Source organism: Pristiophorus japonicus, chromosome 4 (assembly GCF_044704955.1).
Source record: "Pristiophorus japonicus isolate sPriJap1 chromosome 4, sPriJap1.hap1, whole genome shotgun sequence".
Taxonomy (NCBI): domain Eukaryota; kingdom Metazoa; phylum Chordata; class Chondrichthyes; family Pristiophoridae; genus Pristiophorus; species Pristiophorus japonicus.
In genome coordinates, this window is record NC_091980.1 from 196,876,973 (window position 1) to 196,889,439 (window position 12,467).

Sequence of the window (12,467 nt, forward strand, 5' to 3'; positions counted from 1 at the left end):
TCAGCATTTTTGTATGTTAGTTCATTGATTACAGTACACACGTGGTGAATGTTGGTTTCTGTTGACTGCAAGGTACAAATTCATATTTTTAAAATCATAGCAATACATTGAAAACATAGAAGTTACAACTCAGAAGCAGGTCATTTAGTCCAGACATTTCACTGATCAATTAATGCAAGCAAATGAGTCAGCTGTGGCTCAGTTGGTAGCACACTCGCCTCCGAGTTAGAAGGTTGTGGGTTCAAGTCCCACACCAGGGACTTGAACACACAAATCTAGGCTGACACTCCAATGCAGTGCTGAGAGAATGCTGCACTGTTGGAGGTGCCATCTTTCAGTTAAACCGAGGCCCCCTCTGCCCTCTCAGGTGGACGTAAAAGATCACATGGCATTATTTCAAAGAGCAGGCCAGTGTCCTGGCCAATATTTATCCCTCAATCAACATAACAAAAATAGATTATCTGATCGTTATCACATTGCTGTTTGTGGGAGCTTGTTGTGTGCAAATTGGCTGCCACATTACTACAGTCCAAAAGTACTTCATTGGCTGTAAAGCACTTTGAGACGTCTGGTGGTTGTGAAAGACGATATATAAATGCAAGTCTTTCTTTTCAAATAGTTTTAATCACATTTACCCACCCCGTTACCCGAATCACTTCAACCCCTTTTCTCATAGAAATATAGGAATTGCTAGATGCAAGTAGGCTGAGGTCCATCTAGTTTGCCTTCTACCATCCTGCTAGTCGCATAATACAACAATAATGGAATTGTTGACTAATCATGGCAATCATTTTCTATCAAGTTGTCCAGAACAGATCCAGACCCAGATAGGTGAGGAAACTCCCAGTGGTGGAAAACTTTGGGAACCATTAGGTTCAAGGCCACCTGTTCCTCCCAAGCATGCTACACTTACTAATTATTAATTACTACACTTCAAAAGTAATCTGTTTGTTGGGAAGCATATTGGGATGTCTTGAAGATGTGATAAGCATTATAAAAATGTTCCTTTTTATTTCTTCTTTTTAAAATTCAAATATAAGAAATTAATCTTAATATATTCCTTCTTCAGAAACCAAAACTCAGATGTGTGTTAGTTGTGAGGTTGTGTTGGCTGTGGCTCAGTGGTAATACTCTCACCGATGAGTCAAAATGTTATGGGTTCCTGTCCCACTCCAGCGACTTAAGCACTAAATCTAGGCTGACTCAGTACTGAGGGACTGCTGCACTATCGGAGGTGCTGTCATTTGGATAGGACATTTAACTAAGGTCCGTCTGCCCTCTCAGGTGGATGTAAAAGATCTCATGGCACTATTCCGAAGGGAGTTCTCCCCGGTGTCCTGGCAAATATGTACCCCTCAATCAATATCACTAAAAAACAGATTATCTGGTCATTGTCACTGTTATATATGTGGGCTTGTATTTACTCTGTACTGCCACCAGAGGGCTCATTCCTCGGAGTCCCAAGGGATCCCATAATCCCTTGGGAGCACAGGTATTTAAGAAGGCTTCACAGGTTGAAGAGGCACTCTGGAGACCTGCAATAAAAGACTAAGGTCACATTTTACTTTGAGCTCACAGTGTTCAGTCTGACTCTTTCTCCATACACTACAGTCACATTGCTGTTTGTGGAACCTTGCTGTGTGCAAATTGGCTGCCCTTCACTAGCTGTAAGGTGCTTTGGGATGTCCTGAGATCATGAAAAGCGCTCTATAAATGCAAGTCTTTCTTACCACGTCATGTCTCAAATTACTCAAAACATTATTTTCTGAAATAAATCTATAAGATACATTTGAATGAACTCTCTGTAAAGAAGTTTCTCCTGTCCTCTGTCCTAAATCTCTTACATTTAATCTTGTATCTAAGGCGCCTTGTTCCTACGAGAAACAGTCTACTTCTACCTATTCTGTACCCTCCTTTCATAACTTTAAACATATCTATCACAATCATCTCTGTAATGTGCAATTTTCTGATGAAACAAGCCAACTTTTCTTTGTATTTATATTTCCTCATATCAGGCAGCACCTAGTGAATCTATTATGCCTTCTGTAAAGCTTCAATATCCTTCCTACATTGTACGGCACCATGCTGTGCACCGTACTCTAACTGAGGTCTTTAAAACGGTTTTACATAGGTTCTTGCCTTTCAGATTCTATACCCCATGATCAAATCTATAATGTCCTGTGAACCTGTACCACCAAATGCCTCTGTTTTTCCACAATACAGAGCCTATTCCATTCAGAGTATAATTGTTGTTATTTTGTTACCAAAATGCACATCTTTACGCCTAAAACACATCTGAATTTTGGTTTCTGAAGAGGATTATATTCATTCAATTTTTATGTTTGAATCAAAAAAAGACAAAAACGGAATATTTATATAATGCTGACCATGTCTTCAGGATGTCCAAAACTGCTTCCTAACTAACATACATTTGAAATGTAGGCATTGTATTTATATAGACAAATGCTACAATGAACTGCAGTAAAAACCAACAAACATCAAATGAATGAATGCCCAGATTATCTATTTTTCTTGATGTTTCTTAAATAGTGCCATGGGATCTATTATATCCACCTGAATACTTGTTCATGCTTATGATTCTTCTAATTATGTATAACGTATGAAAAGTTAGGACATTCCACATCCTTTAGTTTAAAATATGGAATTGGTCTGATACATAATGAGTCTGTATTTTTTTACAGGAGACATGTAATGAAACAGTAGCGCTACGTGGATATATTCAGTAAGGAAGCTCTGGCGTTACCTGGATATACTCAGTAAGTGAGTTGAAGATTTGTTTGGCTACAGCTAATGCTTTTGAGAAGTTGCGCTGGCCTTGTCCATCCATTACATCTTTTCCTGAGTAATACCAATAGAAATCACTGATTGACTCCTGGAATAAGAGACGAGTTGCATTAATTTTTTTAATGGATTATAAATGACTATATATAACATTTCTGCATCCACTTATTATGGATTTAGTAGATTTAACATGCTCAGCATTCTGTGCTTTCTTATTAATGGTCTGTAATTTGCAGTCAACAGCAGAGCAAAGGTATTTGCTGCTGGCCTCAAAGTAAGATTCGCGCAGTCTGTGGAAGAGTAGTGAATGACAGAACACAACTTCAGGATTTCCGCATTAGGCTGCGCATGCGCTAAATCCTGAAGTTGCATCAGTTTCAAAGCCGAAATGACGACAAATGCTGACAGTTCGCTGTTATTAAGACTACCATTTTCCAGGCCATTGTTTCTCTCCGTTCTGCTGCCACAAATTTCCAATATGTATAATATTACATTAGCACAATTTCACCCTGAAAATGATGTAGATCTCCTCTCAAAACATTCAAGTGAACTGTTTATTTTTTGCAAAATAAAGTTATCTCACTTTACGGAAACCATTGAGGTGCTGTGTTATTTTTGGAGATTTTGATCTCATTGCCCACTTAGAGAGCTACAGAGACTTCCATCTGCTGTGTGTGTGTATTCGTAAAAAATAAATTATGAGTGTTCGGAGAAATTCCGCGTAATAAAAAAAATCCGGCCACTACTCGGTTTGCTCAGCACTTTTTTTAATGGTGCACTTTTATAATTCATGTTGCTTCAGGTAATGCACAAAAATAGTACATAAAAACCAATGATTATCACTTTAACAGCAGGCTTGTGGTCCTAAAAATTCATTTTTTTGTGAAACATCAACAATGCCTGTCGACAGGTTCTAAAAAATCCAACTTCTCATTTCATGAGAATGACCAAACACAGAACAATCACAGGAATGGGTGCAAAGATGTCCAATTTTCCTACAAGTCCTGGGAGTAGGAAAACATTTGAATAGAATCAAATATTAGTAATAGTGCAGCTGATTTACAACTTTAGTGCTGCACAATGAACTGACAATATCAAAATCTCTTACATTGAGTTCTACATTTTTCTACTAGACTCTATTCTTGAATAGTTATTAACAACCCTTAATACAGAGATCCACAATGTGTTCTGCAAATACAGTGATGACTTCTTGTCTATAATGGCCAGTTTGAAAGATGTTTGTGCACTAGTTGTAGACAGAAGATGATGAGATACAAAATAAATTTCAAAAAATTATTCTTCCCCAGTAGTTACAAATAGTTCATAAATCTTAATCATTTTGCTGTGAATTTCACAAAACATCATTGCATATTTAGGGATTACCTGAAGGCGCAGCAGATAGTCAACAGTGCTGATAATGATATTCACTGTTGTAGTGTTTCCTGTTTGAGTTCTCAGATAATTCTGGAAATCTACAATTTAAAAGAAAAGTATTTAAAATATTGGAGAATACACAATTACGCTGTGAAATATTGTATGGAAGGAAGTAAGAGAATTTGTGTTCAATTTAAATTTTGAGGCCAAGCCAGCAGCAAAAGTACAAGAACATGAGGGTTACCAAAGATTGAGTTAGACACGAGGGTTCAACATGCCCTTCACTACAATACTAGGAATATTCCCACAAATAAGTAAGTTATCAAACTGACGTCATGAATGGGAATACACTTGGCATGAGGTATTCCTTTATACCTCAATATGACAAAATTCCTTTATTATTAATGGTCTATTTTTGTTCTGCCTTTTTCTCTGCAGCATTTTGGGGGTTAAAATCAGATTCACTTCAAATAAACAATGCTGTTTGAGACCTGCACATTTCAATTTCAATTAGCCTATGTATACACTCTCCGAGATTGGATAACACCAATTGGGTTTAAAGTGTTATTTGCAAAGCTATTTAGGTTGATCTCACCAGCAACATTTTCTGATAACTGCTTGCTTTATTCTGGGAATGGCCAATGGGATTTGCAGACACTCCAGGCATTAGTCCTTAGATTCTCTGGGGCTGAAATTCAGACATGCCAGAAAGCTGGCGCACCTATGATTTTTTTACCTGTTTTTTCCGCCGGGAGCGATGAGGCGGCCGTCCTATTGATCTTCAGGACTAAGAAGATTTTTTAACATTGGACCAGAAGTCGGTCATAATGGGTGCGGCAGTGCGGCGGTAAGCCATGCTGAGGGGCGGAAGTTGGGGCGGGACCGAGTCTCCGCCACAGTCACTCAGTGGCGGAGCAGTGGTGAAGCCACCACGCTCTCCCCCCTCCGTTAAAGGGGAGAGAATTGGGGATTTTTCAGCTTCGGCCATTGGGCGTTAGGGACGTTTCGGCCGGGCCAGCGGCCTGGCACGCAAGAACATAAGAAATAGAAGTAGGAGTAGGCCATTTGGCCCCTCGAGCCTGCTCCGCCATTTAATAAGATCATGGCTGATCTGATCATGGACTCAGCTCCACTTTCCTGCCCGCTCCACATAACCCTTTATTCCCTTTATTGCTCAAAAATCTGTCCATCTCCGCCTTAAATATATTCAATGACCCAGCCGCCATAGCTCTCTGGGGCAGAGAATTCCACAGATTTACAACCCTCAGAGAAGAAATTATTCCTTATCCTAGTTTTAAATGGGCGGCTCTTATTCTGAGACTATGCCCCCTAGTTTTAGTTTCCCCTATGAATGGAAATATCCTCTCTGCATCCACCTTGTCGAGCCCCCTCATTATCTTATTTGTTTCGATAAGATCACGTCTCATTCTTCTGAACTCCAATGTGTATAGGACCAACCTACTCAACCTATTCTCATAAGTCAACCCCCTCATCTCTGGAATCAACTTTCTCTGATCAGCCTCCCATGCAAGTATATCCTTCTTAAATACGGAGACCAAAACTGTATGCAGTACTCTAGGTGTGGTCCCACCAATACCCTGTACAGTTGTAGCAGGATCTGGGGTGCCAGGCTGCCTGTTGGTGGCCCGGCGCAATTCGGGGAACAATGTTTCAGCCGACATGAAAGTTGGCCGGCAAAAAAAATAAGATGGCAGCCGTGGCATTTGGCCCTCGCCCTTAATGGCCACCGCACCACCAGGGCACAGAGAGAGCAGACAAGGTGCACCGACAGAAAAAACTGACGTTCAGCGGCTTGTGGATTTTTTCCAACAAATGGAGGTGCAGGATAATGCCGGTGCACGCTTTGATGATGCACTTGCAGCGGTCTGCAGCAGCGGGGCAGAAGTGGGGACAGGCCAAAAAATCCCCGAGCTGAATTTGGGTCGGGGTGGCCAATGGACTGGAACGTGGCGGCCACTTGATTACGCTGCATGGCCGCCGCAAAATGGCAGTAACGGGCCTTATACGGACCCTGAAGTTCGGCTTCTCTATGTTTTTAATTCTATGTGAGATTGGTAGTTTTACCTGATTGAACTTCAAAAGGTGATGGAAAATATATCTTGGACAGCCTTACAGCAGTTAAAATCATTAAGGTAGAAGCTTCAGGATTTATAAGGGCAATTTTAACTCACAAAAACTAGTGGGTTTGGGTCGAGTGGGAAGTTAAAATTTAAAACATTTCAAACCAGTAGCCAACCTGCCTCAAACCAGCCAACTTCCGTTTTTTTACAAAGGCGGAACTGGGAGAAGGCGACCAACACACTCTCAGGAGGCGGGTCCCTCATTAAATATTGTAATGAGGCTGTGTGTTTAAGGTTTTTTTCTCTGTAACAGCTTTAACAAGGGCCAGCTGGGTTTCCCAGGCCTCGGGAGACCCGGCAGTTGAAAGGAGGCGAGGACTGCTGTGTGGAACAGGTAAGTGTTAACCTTCCAGCAATCTGATGCCCTCACAATGTCCTTCACGGCCCGCGATCTCCTCCCTGCCCTCTACCCACGTTCCCCCTTTAATCTTCTCCACGGCTCCCCCGATCTCTCCAGGCCACCCAGCTCCTCCAACGATATCCCCCCTGATCTCTCCCGGCTCCATCTCCAGAAATGATGTCCCCGATCCCCACCCTCCTGCTCCCTGGCTACAGCCTGGTGTCGCAGGCCTACCCGCCTACCAGCCTCTCGATCTGGTTTGCTGGGCCAGGAAACAGATTCCAAAAATGGTTCTTCCGGGTTTCCCAACTGTAATGTAAGTACCTGTAAGTAGTCACATGATGTTCACAAGACTCAATAAAACCTCAGTCAGTTGGGTTTAGGGGGTCCACGATGAGGCATGCAGTTGTGAGCCTAGTGGATGAACTGGTAATGTGTAATGTGTTATGTGATTGTTAAACCTTTGTTAATATACCAACTAGTTCTTAATAGCTCTGACAAAGGGTCATTGACCTGAAACATTAACTCTCTCTCTCCACGGATGCTGCCTGACCTGCTGAGATTACTAGCATTTTCTGTTTTTATTTCAGATTCCAGCATCCATAGTATTTTGCTTATTCATTCATTCTTAATAGCAATGTGTTGCTATGAATGCTTAAGCAAAGAACCCATGAAGCAAATAAATTACAAAATGGTGACGAGGATGGGATTTTCTTCATGAAGAAATTTTGATGGAATTTCCTTTTATGAGAAGACAAATGCAAGTGGAGCACAGCAAGGAGATATACCGGCAGCGTGATTCTCGAATGAGAGTCTGGTAGTAGCATTATTTTTTGTGAGTACTGGACAATGTTGAACTGACAAAAAGAGCTTGTGGAAAGCCATTTAGAGACATTGAAAAGCAATTCAAGATTATTGAGAGTGATTAACGGCTATTAAGCTAAGAAGGCAATATTGATGTGACAATGAGTCATGTCAGTAATTTGGGAGCTTTTGACAAGAATAAGGAATGGTTTAGGTCCTACAGTGAAAGATTGCAAATGTTTTTTTAAAGCTAATGACACCAATGAAGTCTCAGCAGGTGTGGCAGATTCACAATTAAGCAATCAAGCAGTTCAGGAGAAGATGAAAGCTATTCTGTCAGTCATGATTGGTGCAGAGAATTATAGTATTTTAGTGAATTTATTAACCCCGAGAAAGATTCATTCTCAGACATACTACATATATTGGAGAATCATTTTGATCTACAGCTTTTAGAAATAGCAGAGAGCTATAAGTTCACAATGAGAAACCAAAGACCTGATGAAACCATCAGTGAATACATTGTTGCCATAAGAAAATTATCTCTACACTACAATTTTGGAGGATTCCTAAATAGGGCTCTATGAAATAAATTTGTATGTGGATGAACACATCCAATCAAAATTGTTAGGTATGGATGATTTTGAGAAAGCTTGCAAGATAGCCACCTCCATGGAGATGTCAGAGAAAAATATTATGGGATTTCACTCATTACTGGCAGTGGTAGCAGTTCACAGTGACCAGGCTGTAGAAACGCAGAAGAGGGTCAGCCCTGGTTGGAGGGAGTGTTATAAACTAAGAAGAATAGATGTCATATGTGTAATGGCAACCATACTGCACAACAGTGTTGGTTCAAGTAGGCAAGATGCTACCCATGCCAAGTAAAGAGACACATTGCAGCCGCATGTAAATCCAAGGACAGGCCCAACGATAATCAAAGACTTCACTGGGTGGAAACCAATCAGAACAGTGCAGGTTTTGATGTATAAGCAGTGAAGGGCAAGGCTGTATATTCCTTATGCCAGGGTTTCAGAACGTTGGTACTGATTAATAATCAATAGATTAATATGACAATAGATACAGTGGCTGATTGCTCAATAATGAATCAGGATGTGTATTACAAGAATTTCGGGGGCATACCACTGAAGGCGAGCTCAGCAAAGCTGAAAACATATTCGGGGAAAAAACTGCAGACGCTTGGATAAATGGAGTGTATAGTACAATACCAAGGGCAACAAGCAAGATTACCTATTATTGTAGCGAAATACGCCAATCGGCTGACACTTATGTTCTTATTAGCCAATCTTTACCCATAAGAAATAGGAACAGGAGTAGGCCAAATGGCCCCTCGAGTCTGCTCCGCCATTCAATAAGATCATGGCTGATCTGATCATGGACTCAGTTCCACTCCCCTGCCCACTCACCATAACCCCTTATCCCCCTATTGTTTAAGAAACTGTCTACTTCTGTCTTAAATTTATTCAATGTCCCAGCTTCCACAGCTCTCTGAGGCAGTGAATTCCACAGATTTACAACCCTCTGAGAGAAGAAATTTCTCCTCATCTCTGTTTTAAATGGGCGGCCCCTTATTCTAAGATCATACCCTCTATTCTAGTCTCCCCCATCAGTGGAAACATCCTCTCTGCATCCACCTTGTCAAGCCTCCTCATAATCTTATATGTTTCGATAAGATCACCTCTCATTCTTCTGAATTCCAATGTTTAGAGGCCCAACCTACTCATCCTTTCCTCATAAGTCAACCCCCTCATCCCCGGAATCAACCTAGTGAACCTTCTCTGAACTGCCTCCAAAGCAAGTATATCCTTTCGTAAATATGGAAACCAAAACTGCATGCAGTATTCCAGGTGTGGCCTCACCAATACCTTATATAGTTGTAGCAAGACTTACCTGCTTTTATACTATATCCCCTTTGCAATAAAGGCCAAGATACCATTGGCCTTCCTGATCACTTACTGTACTTGCATACTATCCTTTTGTGTTTCATGCACAAGTACCCCCAGGTCCCACTGTACTGTGGTACTTTGCAATCTTTCTCCATTTAAATAATAACTTGCTCTTTGATTTTTTTCTGCCAAAGTGCATGACCTCACACGTTCCGACATTATACTCCATCTGCCAAATTTTTGCCCACTCACTTAGCCTGTCTATGTCCTTTTGCTAATTTTTTGTGTCCTCCTCACACATTGCTTTTCCTCCCATCTTTGTATCGTCAGCAAACTTGGCTATGTTACACTCAGTCCCGTCTTCCAAATCGTTACTATATATTGTAAATAGTTGGGGTCCCAGCACTGATCCCTGCGGCATCCCACTTGTTACTGTTTGCCAACCATTTATCCCGACTCTCTGTTCTCTGTTAGTTAGCCAATCCCCTATCCATGCTAATATATTACCCCCAACCCCGTGAACTTTTATCTTGTACAGTAACCTTTTATGTGGCACCTTGTCAAATACCTTCTGGAAGTCCAAATACACCACATCCACTGGTTCCCCTTTATCCACCCTGTTCATTACATCCTCAAAGAACTCCAGCAAATTTGTCAAACATGACTTCCCCTTCATAAATCCATGCTGACTCTGCTGACCGAATTTTGCTTTTCCAAATGTCCTGCTACTGCTTCTTTAATAATGGACTCCAACATTTTCCCAACCACAGATGTTAGACTAACTGGTCTATAATTTCCTGCTTTTTTTCTACCTCCTTTTTTAAATAAGGGCATTACATTTGCAGTTTTTCAATCTGCTGGGACCTCCCAGAATCCAGGGAATTTTGGTAAATTACAACCAATGCATCCACAATCCCTGCCGCTACTTCTCTTAAGACCCTAGGATGCAAGCCATCAGATCCAGGGGATTTATCTGCCTTTGGTCCCATTATCTTACTGAGTACCAGCTCCTTAGTGATTGTGATTGTGTTAAGTTCCTCCCCCCTATAGCCCTTTGACTATCCACTGTTGGAATATTGTTAGTGTCCTCTACCGTAAAGACTGATGCAAAATATTTGTTCAGAGTTTCTGCCATCACCATGTTCCCCATTACTAATTCCCCGGTCTTGTCCTCTAAGGGACCAACATTTACTTTAGCCACTCTTTTCCTTTTTATATACCTACAGAAACTCTTGCTATCTGTTTTTATGTTTTGTGCTAAGAGTGCTTTGTTTGGATTGGTACAGGGTCTGTAGTACAGAAATGGTTAAGCGTCGGCTAGATATTCTGCGGGAGAAATATGCCAACATGTTTGAGGACTCATACGAGGGCATCAAGGGATACAATGCGCATATTTACATTAGGTCAGATGTCAAACATATTTTTTGTAGACCAAGGCCAGTACCATATGCATTAAGATCACAGGTTGAGTAAGCGCTTGATAATTTGGAGAAAAATGTAGTAAAGACTGATAGGAGTCACTGGGCCACCCAGTTAGTTGTAGTTCTGAAGGCAAAACTGTATGGCTCTGTGGGAATTATAAAATTACCTGAATCGAGCAGTTGATGATGAACCAACATCACAGGACCTGTATGCAGAACTGGCGGGAACCAAAGTCTTCACAAAACTGGATCTCTCTCACGCCCATGTTCAACTCAACGTTGAAAAGGATAATCAGCAGTATCTGACAGTCAACACACACAAAGGTTTATATTCATACACCAAGTTGCCCTATGGTAGCAAGTCCTCACCAAAGATATTTCAGGCTACCATGGATCAGATCTTACAGGGAATAAATCACTGTTTGTGCAATCAAGATGATGTGTTGATAGCCATCGGCACAGAGAAGGAAAACCTGGAAATCTTAGCAGTATCAGATGGTTCAATGACCATAATCTGAAGCTGAAGAGGAGTAAATGTGCATTCATACAGCATGAGGTGGTCTATCTAGGATTGTGAGTAGATGAAAATGGGCTCCAACCAGTTAAGGAGAAAGTGCAAGCCATCATGATGGTTCCGGAACCGAAAAACGTTACTGAATTACGATCCTTTTTAGGCATGATCCAATATTATGTTGATTTTCTTCCTGGACCAGCAATGGTGCTCGCGTCACTCCATTATTTAAGAAAGGGGTGCATTGGATATGGGACAAAGAGCAATGCACATGACACATGCAAGCAACGCTTAAGCAGTAGTGCTCTTCTTATCCGTTATAATCTGATTCATGAACGAAGACTAGCATGTGATGCCTCTGGGTATGATGTGGGAGCAGCGATCAGCCATGTTATGAATGATGGGCAGGAAAAATTATGCCCAGATTGAGAAAGAGGCTTTGTCAATTATATTTGGTATTAAAAAATTTCACCAGTTTCTTTTGGGACAGCAATTCACGCTAGTAACCGATCACAAACTGTTACTAGCTATCCTAGGCCCAAAGGCGGCAATTCCATCTATGGCGGCTTCCAGGAGGCAACGATGGGCTATTTTATTGTCTCAGTACGATTACAAAATTGAGTATCGCACGTCGAAGTAGAATGCAGTGGTGGATGCCCTTTCAAGGTTACCTCATGAAGATTCTGAAACTGGCCCCGAACAGTCAATATTCACTCTAGATGTCGTTGATGAGGATTTTCTGATCATCGCTTGTTATTGTAGAGCACACACAGACAGATGCCATATTACACTGAGCATATGAGCACACCCTGCGAGGATGGTCTGAAGATCAGATGCATTTAGACGAGGGGATAAAGCTCTTTTAACAGCATCGGCATGAATTATCATGTGAGCAGGGATGTTTAAAATGGGGCCTGAGAGTAGTCATTCCTAGTACACTACAAGCCAAAGTCTTGACAGAACTTCACAGTGAGCATACTGACATCGTAGGCATGAAAGCGGTGGCCTAAAGTTTTGTTTATTGGCCTGGGTTGGATAAAAACTTGGAAGTATTAGTAAGTAAGTGTACTATCTGTCAAGACTGCAGGACCTTGACAGCTAAAACGCTGCTGCAAACATGGACTTGGCCAGAACCATTCCAAAGAATACATATTGATTTTTGCGAGAGGGGCA

General features: G+C 41.3%; 1 protein-coding gene across 4 annotated transcripts in view; it reads right to left on the minus strand.

The window, feature by feature from the left end:
* The window catches only part of ryr3 (ryanodine receptor 3), a 561,329-nt gene that overhangs the window by 43,803 nt on the left and 505,059 nt on the right, over positions 1-12,467 (minus strand). For all 4 annotated transcript variants that reach the window (XM_070878983.1, XM_070878984.1, XM_070878982.1 and 1 more), the window contains 2 exons: positions 4,186-4,274; positions 2,765-2,893 (listed from right to left, as the gene is read on the minus strand). In XM_070878983.1, coding sequence (XP_070735084.1) covers positions 2,765-2,893; positions 4,186-4,274 — 218 coding nt within the window. The remainder of the gene's footprint in view (positions 1-2,764; positions 2,894-4,185; positions 4,275-12,467) is intronic.